Here is a 26169-nt window from a genome sequence, read left to right on the forward strand (position 1 = left end):
AGTAAAAGTTTCGTAAAGGTTTGTATAAATGCAAGAAATCAAAAATTTTCGTCAATTTAATCATCTTTATATTTCGTCATTTATAGAATGATATTTCCATGCATAAATATCTTATGATTTTATATATATATATATACACTTTAGTTATTATGCTGTGCTCACTTCACCCCATCGCATGGTGATCAGATCCACATTACACTCGTACACCCACTATTTCTGATATTGCTGCTCAATAGAACACATAAACGATTCAGTCGTTTGATTTTGCTTGAAAACATTAATAATGCTTGCTATATTTGTATTTCTGATAAGAAATGTTATGTATTTTCATTAAAACATGTAACAAACGCCTTTTACAAAATACGGACGTTATTCGTAGTCATTTTGAAATAATTTCAGCATGTAAACAAAAATAAGTATAAATAATCCTCAAGCTCACATAGTTGACTAAATACATTTTATGTGCTAAAAGTGCAGACTTATGAGGACGAAAATTCGAGACGAACGACGTTTTATAAAGTAGCATCTTCTAAAATCTTCAACAGAAACGGCTTCACCTTTGTAGTTTTAAGAGTTGTATAGTTAAAAAAAAAGCATATTTTTTGCAAAATGTAATGCAATTTATTTGTGAAATATATTGATTACAATATTAAATAGGAATATTTTACAGCATTTTAATTACAATATAAGAAAGCGGTCTATACAAAAAAAAAATTGTGTCTTGTGACTCTACATATTATCATAGTTCATACACAATTTAATTGATCATTAATAGACATAACTTTAATGCATTTGCATCTAGTTTAATAAGCCAGTTCCATTCTACAGTATTATCAGTTTTTATGTAGTCTAAAAGTTTTGTCAATTGTTTGTTCGTATTTTCTCTGATTTCAGATGCGGTTTCTGTTACAGGCGATGTATCGGAGGCAGAACTAAATGATACAGGTAACAATAACTTTAAAGTTTTTGCCTTCAGGATTATTAATCCTCTTAGAGGAGGACCTTTCACTGATAAGTAGTTTATGAGCTTCGTTAATTGTCTAACAGTATCTTCCTTTATTTTGGTAAATGTTCCGGCTGATGATGCAGTAGAAGTTGTTGATAACGTAGTTGGTGTTGAGTAGGATGATGTTGTTGGAGATGTTGTTGTTGCAGGTGTAACAGGCGGTAGTAAGTATGTGGTTGGCGTAACTTTAAAATGCAATAAAACCAATTTTAATTTGTGTACCTAGAGTTTGTGTGAAGAAATAGTCTATAATTAAAAGGGCTCACTGATATAAGTGGCTTGGTTGTCAGGAATATGTGTCCAAACACCCCTCGTAGTTAAAAGTGTCAAAAATCTTGCAAATTATGTCGGATATCGGATTTCTACAATATTTTTCCGAACATTTGACAAAAATGACATATCCGTTGGGATAAAGAATATTTTGTTTTCCTTAGAAGTTCATACTTAAATAACTAAATTCGTCTTTTATCTAACTACAAATAACCAGATTACAAAGTGCAAGACATCTCACTATTCAGTTTGTCACTATCCAGCTTTATGGGTTATATACAATAACAAAGCTGGATGAAGGGTTAAATAAAGAATATATTCGTTCTATTTAATCGGGAGTCCACTAATTGTTTATAATTAATACTTACGTGTAGTTTTGGTGGCTGGAATAAATATTTCAACTACTCTTTCATTTTCATAAAGGACAACTGAAAAATAAACAGATTGCAATGGTTACTTATAGAGGAATCTATTGATATTTCAAATTAATAATTACAAATTTTCAAAACATTTATGGCCGAGAAAACACCTTTTTGTATAATGCAGAATATTGAAGTTTCGGATGTTATTGTGACTATTGCTAAGATGACTGCTTATAAAAAATTGTGGAGTTTGACACATAATGCCCCAGGCATGGAGTGATATCACAGATTTTGTAGCCATCAGCCTTAAATCAGAAAGGATCCTTGGCTACCGTTTGATGAAATCTTGCTGTTATAACTTAGTTATTTTCCAGCCATGTGTGTGTAGGCTAATGCATATGAATGTCAATATGCAACCAATATTAGAGCCTACGCCGACAAATCTCGATCTAAAATTTACTTTCGGATCTATACGTTTGTCGATGAAAAATCAATGTATAAGAAAGTCACACAAAACGTGCAAGGTTTTGGATATTTATTCTTGTTCAAAGGGTATACGTTTTCTGTCAAAAGCCGACAAGGAATCAACTGAATGTATTACTTTTTTGGTAGGAATTTCGAAATAAATGTAATACTTGTCTTCATTTACTAGTATAAGATTTGAAAACAATTGCTTACATGGTAAATGGTGTCCTGGAGCATACACTTCTTCTGAATTCATAGCAATCACTGCAAAATAAAAACTTATTATACGTTCTACAAAATAGAATAAATAAGTGATGCCAATCTTTCTAGAGGCATCCATATTTTATTTGAATTGGGTCAATATTTGGTACATTTTCAGAGATTAAATAATGAAAATTAATATTTTCCAGTTAATTAAGTAACGAAAGCAACGTTTTATTGGTCATGGTTTCTCATATCTTTGCTGTATTTACTGAATATGAATGATTAGAAAAACTTTTTTATTACCATGAGTCTTCCGTATCTCGAAGATTTATATCGATTTTAATTTTTGCTCTTATTTCCAAAAATTAATGAAATTTAAAAATAATTTTACTACTTACAAGTAATATCGTTGGAAAAAGATAGTGTTGTCCAATCACCGTTGACGTTTAGTCTATCTGCGAAAAAAACCCAATATTATTATTGGAAATTTTTGGCCAATTTTAGTTTAAAGGCAAAATTATATTTTTTTAATAATTTTATCATATTTTAAATACTCACACGATAAAAGATTCGGTTGAATGAGTAACTCAATATCTCTACCAATAACTGAAACAAACGGCAAGAAATTAATTAAATTAATATTAAACAATTATGTTCAAAACAATATCGCTAAGACCATGAAACTCTTAATGAGTAATAATTGCTAAGAAAACTAGCAATACTTATAAGCGGAATTGAATATTGTTTTATCAAAATAAAAATATGTTTTGTTGATATAATATACAGGACTCTAAAATTGAATCTTCTAGTGAATTTTCTATTTTAGCATAATAATAGAAACTAGTAGACTCTGTTAGAAATAATTTGAACTTTTTTCTATAAAAAAGAGGAAGGCCCATAAGATTCAATTTCTGAAGTAACTGTAATTTTATTTCTTAAAAATTTATGGCGGAAACAAAATACTCACCAGTTTCATTAAGTATTGTAAGTTGGATGTGCTCATTCGATTTGTCTTGTTTCACTGAAAACAAAAACTAAATGTATTTTTAATTTGCTTTCGGTCTTGCTGGGAAAAAAATTATTCCAAAACAATAAACCCCGATTTTCTTTGAATATAGTTTGGGAATTTAGAAATGGTTTCTCATCAAAGGGGATGTCAGATTAATATTGTACCTATTTATGTGTAAACTTCTAGTATTTATGATAAACGATTGTTAGTTACTGATTACAGCTGATGACGATTTCCTATTTTTATCGTCGGTATAATTCAAAACTGAACGGGAGAAAAATAAGAGGTGTATTTAGAGATAATTCCTATTTAAATTACAATAATTCCAAATTCGATCTTGTTGTAGAATTATGAATAGTAGCGGTTATAAGCTTAAAGCTTTTTGAATTAGTTGTTACGACGTCTTTTCTAACTAGTAAATATCTACAAGTTAATTTTGTTTTGGTATAATTTGTATGTTTAATAATAGTAATAAAAATCATAAAGAATTTTTTAATATAAATACTTACGTGTGATATTCGACGGTAGAGGATATTGTCCAAGAAGAATTCCTTTTTCTGATCGATCATCGATCTTAGCTGTAACTACAAAGTAACAAATTTTAAAAACCATAATATTTAAAAAAAAAAAAAAAGTACTGAAATAGAATATTGAAATACTTCAATACTTTATTTCAGTACCCACTTTATTTTCAATAATTTATTTCATTTTGAAACTCTAAACTCTGAGAATGAAATAATCAGTAACAGATCAATTCAATCATATAAATACACAAACTTTAACAATTCCAGTAATTCAAATCTGAAAAAGTTTACTTTTCGAGGTATAATAAGTAACTGTAAAAAAAGCTCATTTTAAATGCTCTGAAGTAATATATTCGCTTTATATTGAAGTAATATAGTAAATTCTACATACTCACTTGTAACATTTTGTGGTTTTACTTCTTTTTTATCACCTGTAACAAAAAAATATTTTTGAATTTTTTTACATAATTTTACGTTGATTAGGGGCGGTTAAATATTTTGAGAGATATCAGGTCGTAAATATTCACCCAAGGGGAAAAAATATTTGAAACATTCATTTGCATTTGTAAAGACCTATTCAACAATACATGGCACGATGTTGCTTTTTTATAATTCATCTCGCGGAAAATCCGATATAATGTTTTTTTGTTGTTACTAGCGTAGGTCAAATGATAGAACCCTTAGGCATGTGCATACTTAACCCATTTTTATTCAGGTACTTTTAACCTTACATTTTTTACTTTGTTATGAACGAAGCCACATTTTAAATTATCAGAAGTTACAACAGGATCAGTATTTCAAGGTCTGCATGCACGGTCATATATATTTTGACTTTTGTAAACTCCTTCCGTTTAAAAAAGACTTTTAAAAGTCCAAACATTTTTAACGTTTGAAGAAAAAGACTATTTTTTTATGGATTGCCAATTTATAAGTCAATAAAACACACACAAGTACATAAAACTTAATTAAAAGCATGATGGATTTATTTACGCAAACCACTGAATCTTTGAAAATGAAGCTAAATATTTTCTATACTTATAGAGGATATTAAAAACTACTTTATTTGACAGAAATGGTAAACCATTGAAATACAGAATACCAGTAGGTAACTCAATAAATGTAATAATAATAATGTAAACTTTGTTGTGAAGATTATTGGGAGCCAAACCAATAATTTTTATGAAGTTAAGTATATACTAAGAAATATAAGAGCTACAATTTTCTTTTTAAAGTTTGCTCTGCTAGATTAAATAAGTATAATTTACTAATTTATAATAGCTAAGAAATCCGAAATGTCACATATCGTTGTAAATACTAAACTTACAGAAAATATAATGCCTGATTTCTAAAACTTTACTAAAAATATCGGTAAATATTTTATCAAAACTAACAAAGACATTTTGTTTTTACTAGATTCTTGTAAATATAAGGAATATAAAATATATAAATTCTAGAAACATTTATTGTTACTTAACTTAAGATCACGATCACTTCGTTCAAAATTAGAATATTATTTCTGTGATGTATCGAGAAGAAACTTGGGCAGGCACAGACTGAAACAGTTCTTTATAATATTAAAATTTTCCGCAAAGTGTTTTTTTTTTTCGGCAATTCTGTAAGCTGCCGTTGAGCTGTCAACAGAATTTGTAGCACAATGGAATACCAAATTTTTTTAAAGGTTTTGATTATTTAAATGAAAAGTACAAATCGTACTTTTTGATTTACCTCCCTGTTGACATTTTAAATGTCAAATCTAGTTTTGAGAAGATAGAAATAACTATCTTTTTGTCGTTTTTCAAAGTTTTTCTAGAACTCGCTGCTATTTTGTAGAGAAATTATATATTTATTAATTAATATTTTAATTGGGATAGACTTAAAACTAGTTTGGAGGTACTGTTCTAGTTGAACAAACAGGTATATAGAAATGTTTTCACAATTTTCGAGGTGAAAACACTAGCTTCCTATATCTAGAAATTTAAAAAACACGCATACATTAATTATTCGAAGACAGTTCATATAATAATATCATGATAATATATGTAATATAAAAACGATAATATATTCATTACTATAATAATTTAAAAAGAAACCGGATGGATATGTGTTTCTTATTACTGTTGAAATGACCGCCTCAAGGTAGTCTTTTAACTAATTAAAATTCATAAATGAATGAACTAGCTAACCAATCACATTATTAACACTTAAGTAAGAAACTGGTGCAACCCACAATACACACCATCAAACGTTTTAAACTCTGAATATAATTATTTTAACAAAAAAAGTATAAAAAAATAAATAACTATTTTACATAATAACAACACACAAACTGGCAATAAATGTTTTCTCACCTTATTAAGTAACTTATAAAAAATCACTGCAAATGATTCCACACAAACTTCTATTACTCCAATCATTTTAGGAGTAAATATTTCATAAAGCATAAAACTTAGATGGCTCTTGTTAAATTTTGCTTTATATTATGATTTAGGATATATGCACGAAAATATTTCATTATTGGGGTACAACTTCATTCTTGGTGATGACCTCCAAGACCAAAACATGGCTAATTTGACTGTCTTTATCCTACACATTGCTCTTTGTCTTACACATTGATCACGATCCTTTTGTCTTACTGGGTGTCGTACCAACTTTCATCTTGCTGTTATACATATGCAAGACCAAACAAAACTTGCAAGACCAAACAAAACTTGCAAGCCCAAGACCAATGAGAAAGAAAAAGATACTTGAACCAAAATAGTCAACTACACTGTTAGTTTTGGCCTTGGTATTGGTCTCGCTCATCAATAGCGCAAACTGTACCTCAATTTGACGGATTTTTTTGGTCTTAGCAAGTATTAACTTTCCCCTAAACTCCTTAGAAATGAAATTCCTGTTCCATCCTTGTTAGAGATAATTTTCCAAAATTTAAAAGATGATTAAATTTTTTGAATTGATTACATTAATTTCTATTGACGATTTAATGAAAAATTTCGAAGAAAAAGTAAAAACATTCAGTAAGTGTGAGTGCAAAGTGGTCTTTAAAATATTGTTTTTTAGCGTCTGCTTTCATTAAGAATTAGAATTATGTTAAATTAATAATAATAATGATGAGTTTCATTGTGTTTTGTAACTATTCTTCAGAATATAAAGTTTTATTTCGAGCTTAAAGCAAATCATTACATTGCAAATTCTTTCTTGAAAGATTCGATTTTTAATAATGGTTTATTTACAACACAAAAATCTTATATAAGTCTTTGAGAAAAAGGCAGAAGCCAACCAAAAGATTTTAGACAAAACATCACAAAAGGACTATTTTCATACATCTTGACAGCTTTGAAAAGATAAGACTATCGATTATCGACTCACACCTACTCAATATGCTAAAACTCTTCAGAAGTATAAAGATAAACGAATAGCGTCACCGAATTCTTTCCATATGAATACTTTTGGGTCCGGCAATTAATACCACTTGGTGAGAAGGAACATGATTCCACCCAGTCATTGTACGTTCTTAATTTTCAAATTTAAAACATGGAATATATGAAAAATTTCTGAGCATAATAATCAAGAATTTGTTGAGGATAAGATTCTAAGCCGAGTGTGAATAATAGTCGTTTGTAATATAAATACGACGTCTCATACAAATAAAGTTGGTACTTGTAGCATCTCTAAACAGAAAATTTAATTAAAAAAATGTCGTCTGTCTGTGCTGATGTTCGTGAAAGAAAATCATGTAATCAACGTTGATTTTGTTATCTTTTTTTTCTTAAAAAAAATGTCTGTTTTATATTAACGTCAAAAGATATCTTCTACCTACTTACTACATGTTTGTCTTCTTGTGAAATTAATATGAAAAAAAAGAGTCTATCTTTTCAACCATGAAGTTGTGAAATTTTTAGCTTTTCTTTTTTTAGGAAAAATATTATAAAACAATAAAACTACTCATGTTATGAAATTTTAGCGACACTTTCTTACACCCAGGGCGTCAGGGATTTCCATCATGACAAAAATAACTGATTATTCTTAAAAAATAATCAAAAAGCGAAAATTTTGAGGGTTTTTCATGGTTTTCTACTGAGGTAATGAAAAAAATAACGTGACTGAAGATTGCTTACTACATAATGAATTTTGGAATTTCATTGTATTTTCCCAAGATAGCAAACGTGAAACCAAGTGATTTCTAATGCCCTCGAAATGATTTGCTACTTCTAAACTAATTAATATCGGGATACATTCTATCAGAAAGCCTGTTCCAGTCTCTTAATTTATAGTAAACGACGAATAGTAAACTACATTTCTACTATAATAGACCGATGTTTTTTTATGAACGAAAGTACATTTCCGTTCTAACACAGGATTAAATAGAACGAATTAGTGAACCTTTTTCACTTCGAAGACTCTGTGTAATAAAAATTGCACGTGTGATACCATTCAAAGTGTTATCACTATAACATTAAAGTGATAGTTTAAGTTTTGCGTTTATTTTGACTTAGAATATGCCAGAGTGTTGAAAATTTGAACAGGATACTTTAATTTCTATATTAGGTAGTATTTTTTATCGATTCCAGAGTTTTTTGATAAAAATATTTTAGTAAAAAGAAGTAATGGGATAACGTTTATGCTATTGAGTTTTGCACTCGTAAGTCTGAATAAATATTTAATTTTTTTATTTGAACTTTTGAAGCAATAATATATCTCCCATTACTGTTAGACGTGTATATTAGCTGTTAGGGTTAAGACAAGCTTAAGCAATACATTTCAAATGAGAAAAAATACATAATTGCTTACTTAGAAAAGGGGGGCAGGGCAGGGTTTTAAAATTTTATTATTGTGCTTTTGTGGAGGGAGGGGGATGGTTAAGCCCAATCGTATGTAAATTTTTATGAGTTAAAATTTGATATTAGAATGTTTTTGTGTCACTAATCTTAGTGTATCTCATCTTTTCTAACCATGGTTTATTATAATGCAAAAAGGGATTAAATCTTACGTAAGAAGGGGGAGGGGGGAGTTTGAGAGATCTTATGCATTTTTACGAGAGGAACCCTAATGAATGGCCCCTATCCTCTTTTCTTCTAAGAAATAAACGATGTTCCTGATTTTTTTTACAAAATTTTTATGTTAGAATGGCTAGTTTTTATGGCAACAGCTTACATATACAATATTCATAGATTTATATATGTTTTTCACATAGCCTAGTGAAGATAAATTTACATTTTCGCTAGTGCATACCAGCACATGACTGTATGTTACTACTTGTGTTCATTGCATTATTTTTGTACAGGTATCTAAAATTATAACAAACGGTATAACATTGTTAAAAATGTAAAGCGAATGAATATGCTTGTCATGCATGTTATAACAAAATATATGCTTTTGAATTACAACGGGAATTTTTTTTTTTTTTTTTTACTTATAGTTGGCTACGATATTCAAGTAGTATTCTCTCAAATGAATATTTGACCAAAAGGATGCACTAATTTTAAAATAAGTATAGCTATAATTTATTGAAATGGAAACTTTTTTAGCCACGATAAAAATTCTAGTTCGAAATGGCCACCATGGTTTGTATCGTCATCTAAGGAGCGTAATGTATAACCCACGTAGCATACATGCCACGTTTAAAACACCGGTTCACGACCACTACTGTTAATAACCTGAACCTAATATAAATTACATTTAATATGCACACTTTATAACTCATTACGACTCAACATTGTAAATATTGTTGAATTTAAATATTTAATTTTTTGAAAATAATTTATGTTAAAAGTTAAAGTTGCCGACCGATCACTGAAATTAAGCAACATTGGACACAGTCAGTATTTGGACGGAAGATCCCTTGATACATTGTGTGCTGAAATTTTCTGAAATATTCACGATAACGTATATTTAAAAATAACTTAAAAAGGGGATGAAAGTCATGCAGTTTCAAAAGTGTTTCTAGACTATTGTTATTTACTATCCTAATAATTATATCAGACAAAGCCACAACGAAACCAGGTCGGATAAAAACATGAGATAAACGAGGGAACCTTAAAATTTTATCAAGACATAGAAAAATCTTTAGGCTCCATTTTAAATTTGCAAATGATACATACCTCTTAAGAAATAGACATTTAATCTTTTTAAATGAAAAAATTTGAAAATTTTTAAAATTATGGGCTGTTGTGATCGCTAATCATCCATGAACTCGATGGCACAATAAAGAGCTCTCTGTTAAACTATTACATTCGTTAAATACACAAGTCTACATATAACACACATTGGAAAATTTTAGGCATAAGTTTGAATGCAAGCATAAAGTGGGTCGCAGCCAAAACGAACACAACCTAAATTAAACTTTCTTCTGAAAATCGGGGGACCATTTCTATACATATCTCTCTCTAAACTTACAAACCTGCTCGTATACTGCTTCTCATACACACAGTCAGTCGGTATTACTTTTTTTAGTCAATTCAAACAATATATAAATGAAATATAGCCAAACTAACAAAAAAAATTGTTATAGCAAAAACAACAAGCATTTTATCCATATTGTAATGTTATGTTGTATATTAAAATAAACGTGTTGTATCTTGAATAAATTATGTTAAACAGGCCATTGTGTTTTGAATTGAATTACTTATTAATAAACATAAACACATATACGATATATTTTTGAAAAAAACAAAAAAATAAAAAACAAAAAACAAACCAAACAACGCTATTATATGTTTATACAATAGTTAGAACATGAATTTCTAAACCAAATAGGGTTCACTGTATATACTTTTCATAATATTCACATACACTTGGAACATTCTAGACGGGACAAATTGTTTAAATCGAAAGAACTGTTAGTGAAAGTAAGAACAGGCCGGATGATAAAATTGTATCAATATGATTTCCTAAAATTATAGGCATGACATTTTAATTTACAAATGACTCACAAAGGAGCGTCTTTTTGCGGTAGCTATACTACTATTTTCGATTGCAGACAAAAAATGTTTCCTATTTGTACGTTGATACAACACCAAACTCTTATTTTTTGCGAATGTAAGAAGCATTCTTCAATCCATAATTTTGCTTATTCACGGAGCCATTTGACAACAAAAATGGGCATCATCGATTTTGTACTCGATTTTTCCTTGACTCCAAACATTCCCCCTATTGAAAATAAAATATTCCACAAATATGGTCATGAATCATCTTCAAAGTCACAAAAATTTACAGTTTACTGTATAATCGAGATATAATTGAGCTGAAAATGAAGCTAGTTGAATAAAGTTTTTACGCTGAAGAAGTGCTCAAACAGAAAATATTTGTAAGTGAAGTATCATAATACAACTGTTGTTTCGAGATCACAGTCTTCTCATTATTCAAAAGTTCAGGAAATTCAAAATTCAGTCATAATTGAAAGTAAGCTTAGCGCAATAAAAATTTGTACCCTAAAAGGTACATTTTAATGATGTTTTTATTCAGAACTAAAATACGTATAAATTTAAGTGGGATGCAAGCGGTGGAAAGAATATATAAATTAAAATAAAGTTTAAGAATGATGTCTTTTTAATCCCCGAACTAAAAAAAGGGTGATATAACTTTGACCGCTATGTGTGTGTGTCTGTCTGTATGTCTGTGGCATCGTAGTGCCGAAACGGATGAATCGATTTTTAATTTTTTTGGTTTTGTTGGAAAGGTAACTTATTTAGAGTGTTTTGAGCTATTCAAGTGCAATTTAGGGTTCCGTACCTGAAAAAACTAAAAATTCGCGATGATCCTCCAAATCGGCTCAGTTTAGAAAAGGCTTTAAGGAAAAAGGCAATTTTTGCAGAGAGTGTTCTAAGATATGTTTCAAGTTTCACTTGTTACACAATACATAATGTGTTGTCATAGGCTATGCAATGGATCACTAAATAAATAACTCATATAGAATTCGGTTAATTCGTTAGAAACTAAAAATATCGAAAACATGTTTAAAGAGTTAAACCAACATTAAACCAACAAAAATTCAATTAACAGTTATCAATATTTATAAAACTTTGTTAATGCTAAAATGAACGACTAGTAGAAAAAGAAGTCAAGAAGTTGCGAGTATTCGCTCGACAGAAGTAGAAATAAACGAACAAGCGATTTTGTTGTATATGTGAGCTTCTCAATTATTTATGTGGTAAAAATATTTTATATACAATTCTCAATAAATATACAAAATATATAAAAAATAAAAAAAAACTTTAATATTTGATGATATCTCGTATCATAATTTATTGTTTTTTGTATATTTTGATATATTTTATTAGACTTATTGTTGAATGAATTATAATAATATTATAATTTTTTTCATTTTTATTATTTTTACACATAGAATTCAAACAAGGAAGTGGATATTGGTGAATATTGAGATTTATGAAGAAAGATCGAAAGATGTTATAACTGATATAGCGATTTGCTAAAATATTATCATGTAAGATTTTTTAAAACTGACAGGTCCCAATTTAAAAAATCCAATATTAAAATGTTATAATTTATTCGGCAAGTTCGATATACAGAATGTTTTAGAATTTCTTAATATTCTAATCTTTCTTGCTTTATACACAACATTTTGGATGTGCATTCGAAATGTTTTGCGAATGTGAAGTTTATTAGGCTTTAAAGAAAATACATGTTTCGTCTAATACAGGTATTTTCAAACTGTATTAGACGAAATATATCATGTATTTTAAATTACTTAAATAATGAGAATATAGTGGACAAAGCAAAGTAAATTGGAAGTTTCATTTCTTCGAGTAATAATTACGGAGCTCCACAAAGTAAGGCTAGCTACAATTAAGTGTGAAGATTATCGCTGATAACTCAAGAGAAAGAAATTAAATGGTGTCAATACACTGGATCTTGACGATAACTTTTTTAATTGAATACTATTTAAAAATATTCTTACAAAACACAGTTAAAGTATTCGATTAGTCTGAATAGTTTATAATCTCACATTTTGCCTTTGTAACACATTTCTCGACATAATTATTTCAACAGGAAAAGCAACTTTTCTTTTTCAACTTTTCGCGTTCAAATAATCGAGAGCGTTTCAGAAACACAATTACCTATATAAAAGTGCCAAAATTCACAGAATTCAAAGAATTAGATAATAGGTTAAATTTTCTCCCTTTGTTATTGTGGTTTTTTCCAGAGAAAAAGGTATTCTTGAAAGATGTCGAAAAACCATGTATTATTAAATCATGGCTAGAAATTTTAAAACTCTCTGATGCCCTTGTCCGAGCTAATGAGATTTAACTGAACCATTTATCGGCAAAAAAGATAAGAAACAAATTTTTCTGGATATACTAGCTTCTTCTTTTGCTAATACTATTAGCAAACGTTGCCGCGTTAAGATATAAACGAAAGCTTAGTTGACCTATACTAATGAAATATTGGGAGGTAGTAGAAGGGTTGAAAAAGACTTTTGAGAAAGATAAAGAATGCAAGATATTTATTTGAATCTTGTCTGTCTTCAATCATTGAAATCAATTAAGAAATGGAAACATAATAATGAAATGCCACCGTAAGAGTAAAATTTAGTGAAATTATATTATTTCGCTTCGCTTGTTACAGATGTTTCGAAATTAGAAATTATATTTCAGGCATCACAAGAATGTTTACTCAGTCCAATATCTTGTGCTCACACATGTTGAAAAAAAGAAACTAATAATATAATCCATTTTAAAATATTCATAAGAAACAATGTTAGAAGCATAACGAAACCCAATTGTATGATGGAATAATTCAAATTTATGGATTTTAAATGAAAACTGTGTTCATAATCAAACAAATATTATTTTCCACCCTAATTTTCTTTATGCACGCATTTCCATAAACAAATTAAAATACAAAAAAAAAAAATTTAATTTAATATTATTGTTGACGAAGAGGGAAACATAAAAGTCGTTAAGGAAAAAATTGAAACTATTTTACAAATAAGTTAATTGTAACACTATAAATATTTTTCCCCTAAGCTGTTCAAAGTACGCCTGTAAAAGAAAATATTAAATTTAAAAAAAAAGGTACACTTATATAGTTTAAATAAATACATCACTGACGAAAGCATAGAGGGTTGCATCAAACAACGAATTTTAACAAGTCGTTGTGGATATGACCTTAGGAAGCTAGATCAACATCTTTACGATGAATTTAATTTATATAATCATTCAAATTATTATTAAATATAGGTTTTACATTGATATTTGTTATAGATATTTATATTTTGCGAAAAGCCGGCGTATACAACAAAAACGTTCTAAGGCAAAACGTTTTTCCTGTAAAGAAATTAACTAGTTTTTCCATGTGTTATCTTTAACGGGCCGGCCCACAGCCAACAAACTGTTTTGTTTAAAGGCGGTCGACTTTCGGCTACATGTGTTTGTTTAAAGAAGTATTGTTTAACCAAGTTTTGCCAAATCAACATATTTCATCAACTAACATGGTCTTTAATTCATGATCTTATTAAGCAAGTAATATCTCTTAATTCCTTAAAGCATTTTGAAGATCGTCGCCATTTTTTTTATTTTTTTTGGGTGCGGAACCCATAAACTCGGACTTACCACATAGCTTAGAACACTAACCGTTAAATTACCTTTCAAACAAAACCAAAAAAATTAAAGTCGGTTCATCCGTTTAGGCGCTACGAAGCCACAGGCAGACACACATATACACAGACACACACACATACCCCTTTTTTTTAGTTCGGGGGTTAAAAAATGTTTTTAGTCAAAGTCTTTTGTTTAACGACTTTTTTGTAATCAATATGGGCTTAAATATATTCCAATGAGACCCTTTTTATTATTTTGTTTAAAAATCCTATTATTTCTATGATATTTAAGATTTGAATTTTTCCTATTTCCTAATAAATAACGTCCAAAATTTCTTTTGCTACTTGTGATTCCTTCTTTTTGGCATAAAATCTAATCGAATCTACGCAGCACGAAACTTCGTTATCAACTAAAATTTTGTAGTTTTCTCTTTTCACAGAAATTCTGAGGTCATAAATGAGATAAAATTCTTAATGATGTTTTATTTTTATTATCTTGATGTTCATTTTCGGAGTGAAAGCAAGAGCTTCCGATTGGAAAGTTAAAAATGTATAGTGTTTAAAATATTTTTTTCAACCCCTCAAAAATGTAAATAATAATAAAAAAAGTACGTTGAGACACATTATATAACAAAGGGGATGTCCAAGATTAATATAAAAATTTTTTTACTATAATATAGTGAATTTAAACAGTTGGTAGTATCATTTAGATAGATACCAGAGAACAGATAATAATAGTCGAGAGTATATTACCAATATTAGAGCTAATAAAATCACTACCGCAAAACCATAAATATTACGAACCATAATTGAATAAATGGTTGGGTCATATGAATTTACACTGACGGGTTAATGGTTCCTTTTTATAATAGTTTTTGTAATGCCTAAAATACATGCCGTAATATATATATCAAAAAATTTTTCTTTTTGATCTCAATAAGTAATATGGATTACTAGCAGATACCCGCCCGCTTTGCTGGGCAATTTCTCCTTTAAAAACAAAGACTATCATGTTATAGCCCTCACTTATCCATCCTCCCGTTTCTTTACAATTTTATGGATTTTAATTTTTTGGTGGGGAACTCTAACTTTTTTGAAAATGAAGTTTTGCCCATGATACTCACTGACATTGTAACTTTCTATTGGTCTAATCATTAAATTAACCTGATGTTTATACTTTTTGTATGAAAATTACCCTATCCACTGAGTGTCACCAAATTCCAAAACAAATTTTTTTTTCTATTTTCTCGATTTTATCAAAGGGGTACCCTTTAAAAAATGCAAAATATCGAGATTTGTTTTTTATCTCCAATTTCGATAAAACTCAGTACATAAGGTAATTTTGAGCCAAAAAGGACAAAAATCGGGTGCATTTGATGGCTGGTCGAATAGTTTTTGAGATACGGACTAAAATCGATCCAAATATTGCGATATCTCAACTCTGCATCCAATCATTAAATTAACCTGATTTTTATACTTTTTAGATCAAAATTACCCCATCAACCGAGTTTTATCAAATTCCAAAACAAAGTTTGTAATTTCGTCTAGACCCCATTTCGCCAAATGCGCGATGTTGAACATAGTTGCAAAAGTATTGGTTTTAGCTTAAAGATATCTTTATGTGATATCTAGAAAAGGCAAAAAATGTCCAAATGGTTTTTTATTTTGTTCTAAGAAATTACTTATCTAATAACGTTTATTAAGTGTATGTTTACGGCGTAAAATACGCCCACGATTAAAACTTTGTAACCACAGTTATTTCGGATGTACCTACTTTGGTATGTCAGTCAAGAATTAGTTTTTTATAAATTATTTTAGATAAAATAATCAATTTGCTCTATATATTTGAATGTCTGAACAGAATGCTTTTAAAGTTTATTAATTAATAATAATTGGATAAAGAAAAGTGATTAATTGGGTAATATGCTCATGGGGTTTTGAGTTGTTTAAATACACCACTATCGTCCCAATCAATATCTCTTAATTATTAATTTCATAGTCAATTATCATTTCAGCTAAAGTTGTGGTGTAGACAGTATATTAATTCATATAATGTGGTCCAGACACAAATTATATGATATGGGAGAGTGTCGTACCTCAGACTGCAATTAAGATTTATCTATTTTTAAAGCCTTTTTTCACCCTTTTTAATTTCTTTATTACGTCTTCCAAACGATTCAATGAATTTTGACAGTCTGGTTAATCGTTATATTCATCTTAATAAGCTTTAAGTGTCCTTAGATTTTTGGAGCAAAATAGACAGCTAATACTACGTTTCTCACTTTTTGCACTAAAAAATTTTGTTTGTTTTTTTTATTTGAAAAACGAAAACAAAATCGTTCGGTTGCCTTTCCACTGGTAAATGAATTTTTAATTCATATAGTTTCTGTCTCATAAATAAATATCTTTTAAAAAAAGTGGAGGGCCATATTAAGTACACTGTCTCCGAGGTACAAGACTCTACCCTACTAAATATATTTTGATAAATTCTATTTTATTAAAACGTAAAACTTTCAATAATGCAAATTGTACATTCAACTTTATTATTTGTAATATTTGCAACTGTGAAAATTTTTGTGACCCATTTTTAACATTATTATAGCTTTTTTTATTTATATTATACATTTTTTTAAATGGTACTTTTTGCAAAAAAATAAAACATTTTATTTAAATAACAAAAGAACTTTTATATTTTGCTGTAGAATTTATTGATTGTTGGTGGGTTTTTGTTATTTGCATTTTAAACTAAACAATAAGCACAATGGATGAAAGTAAATGCACTTTATAATTCACAAAAATAGTATAATTGTTAAATGAAATTACAAATGAAAAATTATTATTTGCTTGATAAAGAAAAGGCTTTGATAAAGTTGAATATTATTCCAAACACTGTGTATGAGTGTTTGAGGTCCCACTGACCTCAACTACACTATCATCAATTCATCAACTGAGCGTCGAGAATGATATTGAAATTTTATTATATTATTATTCAAGTTCAAAAGATAAGATCGATTATTGTGATCATCCTGGCCAGGATATTAGGATAAAGTTAAAGTTAATATATTATTGTACTTTTGAAAAATATTGTTGTAAATTACTATGGTTAATAATATCTAGTTTATGTCTGTTATTGTAGTTCTATTTGAAACCATAATTTGTTGCAGAGTAATTAAACCATAAGTTGTTCTATGGCAAAATGATTTTCCCAATATGAAATCATAGAGGTACGGAATACTTTTCAATGAAAAATTATGATTTTGATCGGCGAAAGTTCATTCAACAATATTTTTTTAAGATTTAATTAACACAATTAACGATTAAAGCTTACATTTGATTTGTGCTGTAAAAACTTGATGCTGTTCCCGGGTAATTTGTCTAAAGTTAATTTAAAATAGAGCTTACACGTTTTTGCCTAAATTTTGAATTATATTTCATTCAATGGTTAAGTTTATTACTTGGTAAATACCATAAATTCGTTCAAAATTTGTTGATTATGAGTCTAAAAAGAGAATACAGAATACATGTAACATTATATCAAGTTTCAAATAACGTAGCATTCAATGGTTAAGAATTTTATTGCCCAAATTACATAAATGCATCCGTGGTATAACATTAGAATGGAAAAATTGTTGTTGATGATTTTAAAAAAGAAATACAGAGTACATTTAATATTTTATTTACTGGACTTAAAAGCGTTTGTGGCGCCAGATGTGATAAAATACTTTTATTAAAAAAAAGTTATTTGATGGGTAGAAAGAATAACCACAGAGCGCTTAGACGATGCTTTTATTAGACGAATTATCTTCTTTCTTCTCTACTCACAGATGCTGCTCAATTTTTTAAATAAAAAATTGTTTATCATGTTTTCCCCTTTATGCAATTTTTATATTATTTAAGAATATTATGTATTTTTTTAAAGTTTTTAGAAACTTTTTTTTTTCTGGATACACGAGTACACTGCAATTTAAGTATAAATATTTCATGGGTTACTTAAAATGTGTACATGTTAGTTTATATTTAGAGATACAATTTATCATATATATATTTTTATATAAGGATTTATTTAATATTTATTAACAGAATGAATTACGATGACAGAAATTTCATTCTTTTTTTGGGTTTTAATGGAAATTTATGGTAAATTTTTTATATTTATTAGTAATATATTTTGTTTTTTGAAAGTGCTTTATATTTTTAAGTAAAAATGATATTATAAACTTGAAAAGAATTTACTAATTTTAAACATTCAACAATATGCTTTGCAGCAAGTACATTGTATGTATTAGGCTAGTTAAGGAAAAGTAGTCTTATGTCTAGTATGTTTAAAGTAAATGTAACTCGAAAGCCACCTTTTTTACAAAATAAAAAAATTAAATTACAATTCCTGTTCTTAGTTAAAAGGTATATACCGAAGAAATGAATTTTACAATCTTTTGCTTCCATCAGCACTGATGACACTCGAGAAATAAATACACAGAAGAATAGCGCCAAGATTTCCAAATATAACAAGAAACAAAATTGAAAATGAAAGTGAAATAAAAGATTTTTAAGCGAAAAGACATGGGGGAGCACCCATCTAAAGCACTCGAAAAGTGGTATCACAAATACCTTAGGTTAGGTTATATTGGCTGTCCACGAAAGACACACTTATGTTATAGAGCCCATTGTAATACCAGAAGTGTTTTTACCACCTTTTCCACTGATAATTTCATTTATCAGCCCCTCAATTATTTTCAGAGGCTGAGTGCACCTTTTTCATGCATATAACATGCACTACATCAGCCTCATCATATGTATAAATTAATTTAATTTTTGGTGTGACGATATGACGGTGGGAATCGAACTCACTACCGCAGGCAAACCGCGAAGGAAATTGGTTACGCCTTAACCAACTGAGCTACTAGGGTTGAAAAATACCTTAAACTTGAATCTCTGCAGCCCCGATGTGCTACAAATTTCACGATGCCTTAAATAATCGGACCTTTTTTGGTTAAATATCTGATTTTTCCATTTCCTTCATAATCATCTCGAGACCACAAGCTTGAAATGTAATTAGTTGACCCCATCGATTGAATTGAACTGAACTATTGTTTCAAATATTATATATGTTTATTAATGTACGGCAAATATTATAAATTTTTCTTGAAAAGAATATTTTAATACAAATTTGCTAAACTTTTTATGGTTTTAAATAGTTGTCATGTAATTGCATAATATATGAACATGAACTACGAACAACATTTTCAGGGGTAGTTTCAATATAAACAGAGGGTTCCATGTATATAGGGAAAGGTGTAGTACCTAGAATAAAAATTTTCATTTATGAAATTTTAAATCCATTTTTTAAAATATGCCAAAGAAAATTGTATATACGGTAGCTAAACGAGATTCAAAAAATAACACATTTTTCTTAAAATCAAATATTATTGCATTTTTAGTTTTTCAAGAATTTTTATTTCGAAAACTAAGCATCTAGGACAAAAAAGTCAGAAGAGTCTTTTTTTGCTTAAAACTGATAAAAAAATACAAAAATATTTTTATTTTGGAAAAATTCAAAATTTTGTACGCACACAACAAAATTTTGTGTAATTTGGTAACGACAAACTACAGGAGAATCTAGGTACATAATATACGACTCGAGGTACATAAGGTACTACATAATACCCTTTATATATATGAAAAGAGGGGTTACGAAATAGTAACTTGTTTTGTGGTTTAAATGTTGCATACTTATACAGTTATACCAACTAAATACTACGGTTATATTATTTTATACACTGAATAGATGGATTCATGGTTGTTATATTACAAAGTAGACAAAACTTTTTGGAACATTATTAGTTTTACAAGAAAATTGTATGTATATGAACTTATAAATCGACTTTCACGAACATAACTTTGTAATGGCAAATAAATCAGTCTGGTCTGCATAATATTATTTAAATAGTTATTAATCCATAATTTTAAATAGATATATTTTATGATAAGCTTGTTAGGGTTGGTCAAACTTTAGACTTATCTATGTCCAATTTCATATATTATCACAAAATGATTGGATGATAGAGATTGAAATAGAAAATGGTATAAAAACAATTTAGTCAAGGAAATGGAAAGTTTAAATTTTTAATTTTTTCCTTTATCCTTATTATTTTCCTGGCCTCCGGTGTGGGAGACACTGCTCTGCCACTTGGCTACTGTACCCCTGTTGAAATGTTATGCGTAAAACTGTATATATACCCAGCAAAAACCGTCAATATAACCGTTGTTATCCAAAACTTACCGTCAATGTTATTTAAAAATGACAATATATGACTTCATAGTACTTCTCAAACATATATTTTAACACGCTTATATTAGCTTCACTTGTATGTATGTATGTTGTATTATTATAATTATTAATAATTTTTCGTGAAGTTTCGTGACATTATGACAATTTAACTACCTCTCCAAAAATAGTTTACCCATTTTAAAGAAATCCACGTTTTCTAAATCTGACGTACCTAATTATATGAAATATTTTTTTAACATTTAATGAATTATGTAGATTTATCAAGTTTGCAAGTTGTTATTTTTATTAACAATAACTTTCTACATAAGCCTTTTTTGTATCTTTTATCACTTATATTGTAAACTTTTCAGTGGTTATTTTCATATTTTTGATTCACAGTATACACTTGAAGTACACCTTGAGGTAATAGTACATATACGATGACATTTTTAACCATTATTATTAAATCCATTGTGAAAATGTTTTTAGTGTTATGTTTTTTTTATAGCCGTTAGGCAAACAATACAAAGTAAGGTTTTTTAATGGGGGAGTATATTTGTATGTGTGCATATATCGAGTTACACGGAACATTATTTGTAAATGTTGCGGTTGTGTAGTTCTTTGTTTTATTGGTAACAATTTTGTTCTTTATTATTTTTTAGTTGTTTAAAGTATACGAGAACTTACTCTGCCTTTCGTGATAAAAGTGTTTGGAACATTATTGTTTCGTTATAAAAACTTGTTCGGCCAAAAAATTACTTATTTACTGTCCATCATGTACCTTCACACATTTAAACGTCTCAGATTTTGAACGAACCCAGTATATTTAATGACAAACAAAGCGTTTTATTTCATTCAAGTAGAGCTCTTAACTAACACTTCGTTTGACGTCATTATTTTCTCTGAGGATATACAAAATCGTATGCCTTCGTTCAACATTGAATATAGTTGAGATCTTGAAACAATTGGTTACATCATTGGCCGAGATTTACAACAAATAATGTGTATGCGAAATCTTATTGAATTATATAAATAATTTTCATGTCCTATATATTAATTAAAGCGCACACTTCTTTCAGAAAATGCTGAAGCAATCAAATACCTATTTCTTGAAAGTAATTGTTAAAGTATTGAGAACTTTGACTTAAAATATATTAATTTGTAATAAAAACATCAACAGCCAAGTAAAAGCAATCGCGTTTACTTCGAGTAATATTTGTTTTCGTTTAATATCAAGTCTTAATTAAACATCATTACTGTGATGAAGGGATTTTTCGTGCACCTTGTACTTTCTAAGAGCATCATTTTAAACTTGCAAAATTGTTTTTGTATAATAATTTTCAATAAGACCTAAATCGATTTTTCTTATAATATGTATGCCAAATTTTAAAATACCCACTCCATATTTTATTCATAATACCATAATATTTACTAACCAATCTCATTTATAATTTTTGACAAGCAATGTGTAGTATTATGGTTGTTTTTGTCATTTTCTTTCCTTATCTTTTCACTACACTACTATGATACTTTACTATGGTTTTTGTTGTTGTTCTATGTTGTTTTTATTTTTTACGAAGAAAATGTCATTTGTACCAACAACCGATAGATATTGTTTTGCTTGTCTTTTATATGAGCCATTTGGTTGACTCTTCGAAGAATTACTATAAAATACATAAACACAACTAAACGAATCGGAAATATTTAATTTTTTCATTCAGTAATAAAAATATATTATTTGATACTTTGCACATTGAAATTCAACAAAAACTATATTCAATTTTATTACGTAGAAACTTGCCCCCTAATAATTATGTTCAACAAATTCAAAGCATATTTCAAAGCACAGTTTAATAACAGTCCTTAAGATAAGTAACCTCACTAACGATAAATGATTCTTGTCTTGATAAAATAGAAAATCTGCCATGACAAGTCTTGTTTCTGCGTGTTATCAACTCCAACCCTGAAGATTTTAATTATTAACCCCCAAATTAAAAAAAAGGGTGTTATAAGTTTGTCCGCTATGTGTGTGTCTGTGTGTGTGTCTGCCTGTGGCAGTGCAGCGCCTGAACGGATGAACCGATTATAATTTTTTTGGTATCATTTGAAAAGTAATTTAACGGAGAGTGTTCCTAGCTGTGTTTCAAGTGCGAGTTAAGGTTTCCGTAATCGAAAAACCTAATAGATAGCTCTCTAAGTATCTTTTTTCATCTCATCTGATGTCCTTGACCATCACTTTGATATTGATTTAGGAAGGAGTGTTATAAGTTTTAAGTGTTATTTTCCAAAAATCGGTTTACAAGGAATAAATCGCATTTGTCGGGGGGTTTTTTTAATTATGTAAATTTCACTTATCAGGACTCAGATTCATACGAGTTATTACTGTATAAATTTCAAAGATTTCTATGTACTGACAAGATGGGCGAATTACCTTTCGACTTCGTTAATTACCAATTAACACAATAGGCAACCAATTTTGAAAACATGTTCATGAAAGTGAGCAATGTGGCTATGAAATACTTACATTTTGTTTATATTCATAATATAGAATTTTATAATTAAATACATGAATTTAAAATAAAAAAAATTTTAATAAAACCCCATGACACAAGGAAATTAATCTTTATCAACATAGTAAAATTGTTGTTTATTTTCATGATGTCAACAGTGTATGGTGTACTTAAAAAATATAAGTGAATATAATGCTATCACTGACTGAGTGGGGTTAACTGTGGGGATAGACAGAGTGGGGTTAAATGTTTTGTATGTTTTATATATGTATAGAGTAGTTTATTATCTTTTCTTAAAAATTTAATATAACGGTTTAACTTTCTTTTTTTTTACCAATTTTTGAGCAAGAAACATTTATGTAGAAGAAAAATAAATATGTATGTATTGTATGCAACGAATTTTCATTGCCCAAAGCAATTGTAGATAATAAAGACACAAAAAAGTATAGTAGGTTCATTCATATATTGCCCAACATTCTCATTGTGTAACTGAAATAAACATAAAATGATGTGCCAACTGTGAGACAAACCTCAACCAGTTAGGGTTCCATACATGTAGTATGGCTTTTGTTGATAGAAGTAGAAAAGTTACTATAAGTAAGAATAAAATAACTAAGAGACAACCGATTTATAACCTATTACATTAATTTATGGGATAGTGTTATTATGTGACCTACATGATCCGCGATTCCAGGTTAAACTATTCTCTCAAAAGCTGTATCCGCCAAAAAGAACATAGGTTGAGATGGATTTAGAGACGATAATTTAACTTATAATAACACTCTCAGGAGTGTATGGAAAACACGGGTTCTTATTCATTGCGTAGTTAATTATGGCTAGGCAATAATACTCATATGGCAGTATGAGTCTGATTGCTGAATCTATACGCGTTGAAACTTCTATCATTTGATGAAACATTTTATACTTTTAACAAAACTCACTATATCTGTGACATCAACAAAAACTTGACTGTTTTGTGGTACGGCATGTTGAGTAGAAAATAAAATGAAATGAAAAAAAGGCAGAAAATAAAAATACAATTACGGTGAGACAAGTTTTTTTTTTTCGTTGTGTGTTTATACTTTGTGTTTGTATTTCTTTTAATGCAGGGTTGAAATTTGCTTAAAATCCGTATATTTTTTGTTGGATTTTTCCCCGAATATGACAATACATTATTTTATTGGATGTATCATTATATTTCATTTACGTTTATTTTGTTTTTATACTAGTATCTCTTCAAAAACTTCTTCTCACTCTACTAACATGATAAGTTAACTGATCTAAAAAAGCTTTCTTTTAAAGAAAAATACACAACAGAAAGAGCAGTTCAAATTTCTAATATTAATAGCTACCAAAAGAAAGAATGTAAATAATGCTAAGCCAAATAAAGGAAAAGCATGAAATTCCCCGTAAAAGTTTTGTTTTTATTATTATTATAAAAAAAATGTCTAGAATTTCATACAACTCGCTAATTTTAAACAAGTTTTGCACAGTTTTAAAAACTGTTTTTAGTTAGGGAACTCATAGAATTAGCAAGACTGGTAGGCGGACAGAAATGGGATATTTAAATTGTTATCGTTACCATCTTTAGACTAAATTTAGTGCGATCTTCTGTATATTATACATTCGTATGTAAAAAACCGAAGCTTAGTTTAATATCGGTTGATTACCAGGAATTTATATGTTGAAGAAAGAAAATTTCAGTAAAAATTGAACCAGAAAATATAAGCAATAGAATGTAGAAACAATTAAATGAATGATATAAATAAAACAAAATTACATTCTGGATTTGAAAATTATTTTAAATCCATTAAATTTTCTCTCTTATTCTATCCTTTTTATTTCAAATTTAATTGAAAATTTTTACCAATTTGTTATTATTATATATCTTTACATTTAATCATTGTTGTTGAGATGTGGACACTTTAACTTTAAAATCCTTCGAATAAAATACTATATAAAAAAAAATTTAATACAATATTGAAAGAGATAATAGGAGCAAAGCAAAAAAAAAGGAATTGTATTACACACCATTTTGTAAACTGTAATGTCGTTTTTAAATGTCACTACATTTTATATATGTCAATATTATTGAAGCAGAAATTCAATGAAAACACGTCATTTTAGCACGTTTATGCTAGACAAGCAAGCTATGATTTAAATGATATTAACCCGCCAGAACTCCCGTTATGAGATTTAAAACATAAATAACTTTTTTTTAAAAAGGTATTTGTTTGTGACTGAAACTCAATCAACATATACAGTTTAATTAATGAATAAGGTCATGGTTATTTGGATTTTTGCTCGAAAATTTTACACTTTTTCAAATTGGTACTAATGAAATTAAAAAATATTTCGCGTGCGAATTATTGGATGCAATTGCAGAAGCCTCTTATCACGAAGACTAAAGATTACCCAACGGTTGACGAAAGTGCTGATTGGTTAATATTTATATGTTTTAAATGTAATTACATTATTATAAATTTTTAAACAGTTTGAAAACTGGAAGCAAACATACTTTAGGCTAAGGTCATCAAATTTTAATGAAAGTTGCTTAAGAATTCGGAATTTTGAACGGAATTTTTTTTGATCATACGTAGTTTCTGAAATAATATCATAAGCTGTGGAAGATTTGAAATAAATTTAAAAGCTACATTTCGTGCTGGATTTAAAAGTGTGTTGGACATTTTACCGTCAAATGCCGCCCATCATAATGTTATTATTTTGCATGAGTACAATGAGAAAAGTTAAATAAAATCCTATTAAAGCCATTATATTATATACATGGAAGGAGTATTAAATGTCAATGTATGTATGTCATTACTATTTCGAGTCAGTCGTACCAACAAATTCAACATACATTTTAAATACTACTTAAAATCGTTTTTTTTTTTTATATAAAATGTACGATAGAATCGATATCGTCAATTATTTTGCATTTCTAGGATCTCAACAAAGTGTTCATGTGACAACTGGCAATTAAGCGTAATTGATAA

At 28.5% G+C, this 26169-nt stretch overlaps 1 protein-coding gene across 1 annotated transcript in view; it reads right to left on the reverse strand.

Moving 5' to 3' along the window:
* Positions 1-756: 756 nt before the first annotated feature.
* Positions 757-26169, reverse strand: part of LOC123300941 — a 48051-nt gene continuing 22638 nt past the window's right edge. Inside the window, exons 2-9 of the mRNA XM_044883619.1 lie at positions 4236-4271; positions 3826-3900; positions 3275-3328; positions 2866-2913; positions 2706-2762; positions 2317-2367; positions 1645-1704; positions 757-1191 (exon numbers count right to left, since the gene is read on the reverse strand). Of these exons, the coding sequence (XP_044739554.1) occupies positions 758-1191; positions 1645-1704; positions 2317-2367; positions 2706-2762; positions 2866-2913; positions 3275-3328; positions 3826-3900; positions 4236-4271 (815 nt within the window). The 3' untranslated portion in view covers position 757. The remainder of the gene's footprint in view (positions 1192-1644; positions 1705-2316; positions 2368-2705; positions 2763-2865; positions 2914-3274; positions 3329-3825; positions 3901-4235; positions 4272-26169) is intronic.

The sequence above is a fragment of the Chrysoperla carnea genome, chromosome 5 (assembly GCF_905475395.1).
Source record: "Chrysoperla carnea chromosome 5, inChrCarn1.1, whole genome shotgun sequence".
NCBI lineage: Eukaryota > Metazoa > Arthropoda > Insecta > Neuroptera > Chrysopidae > Chrysoperla > Chrysoperla carnea.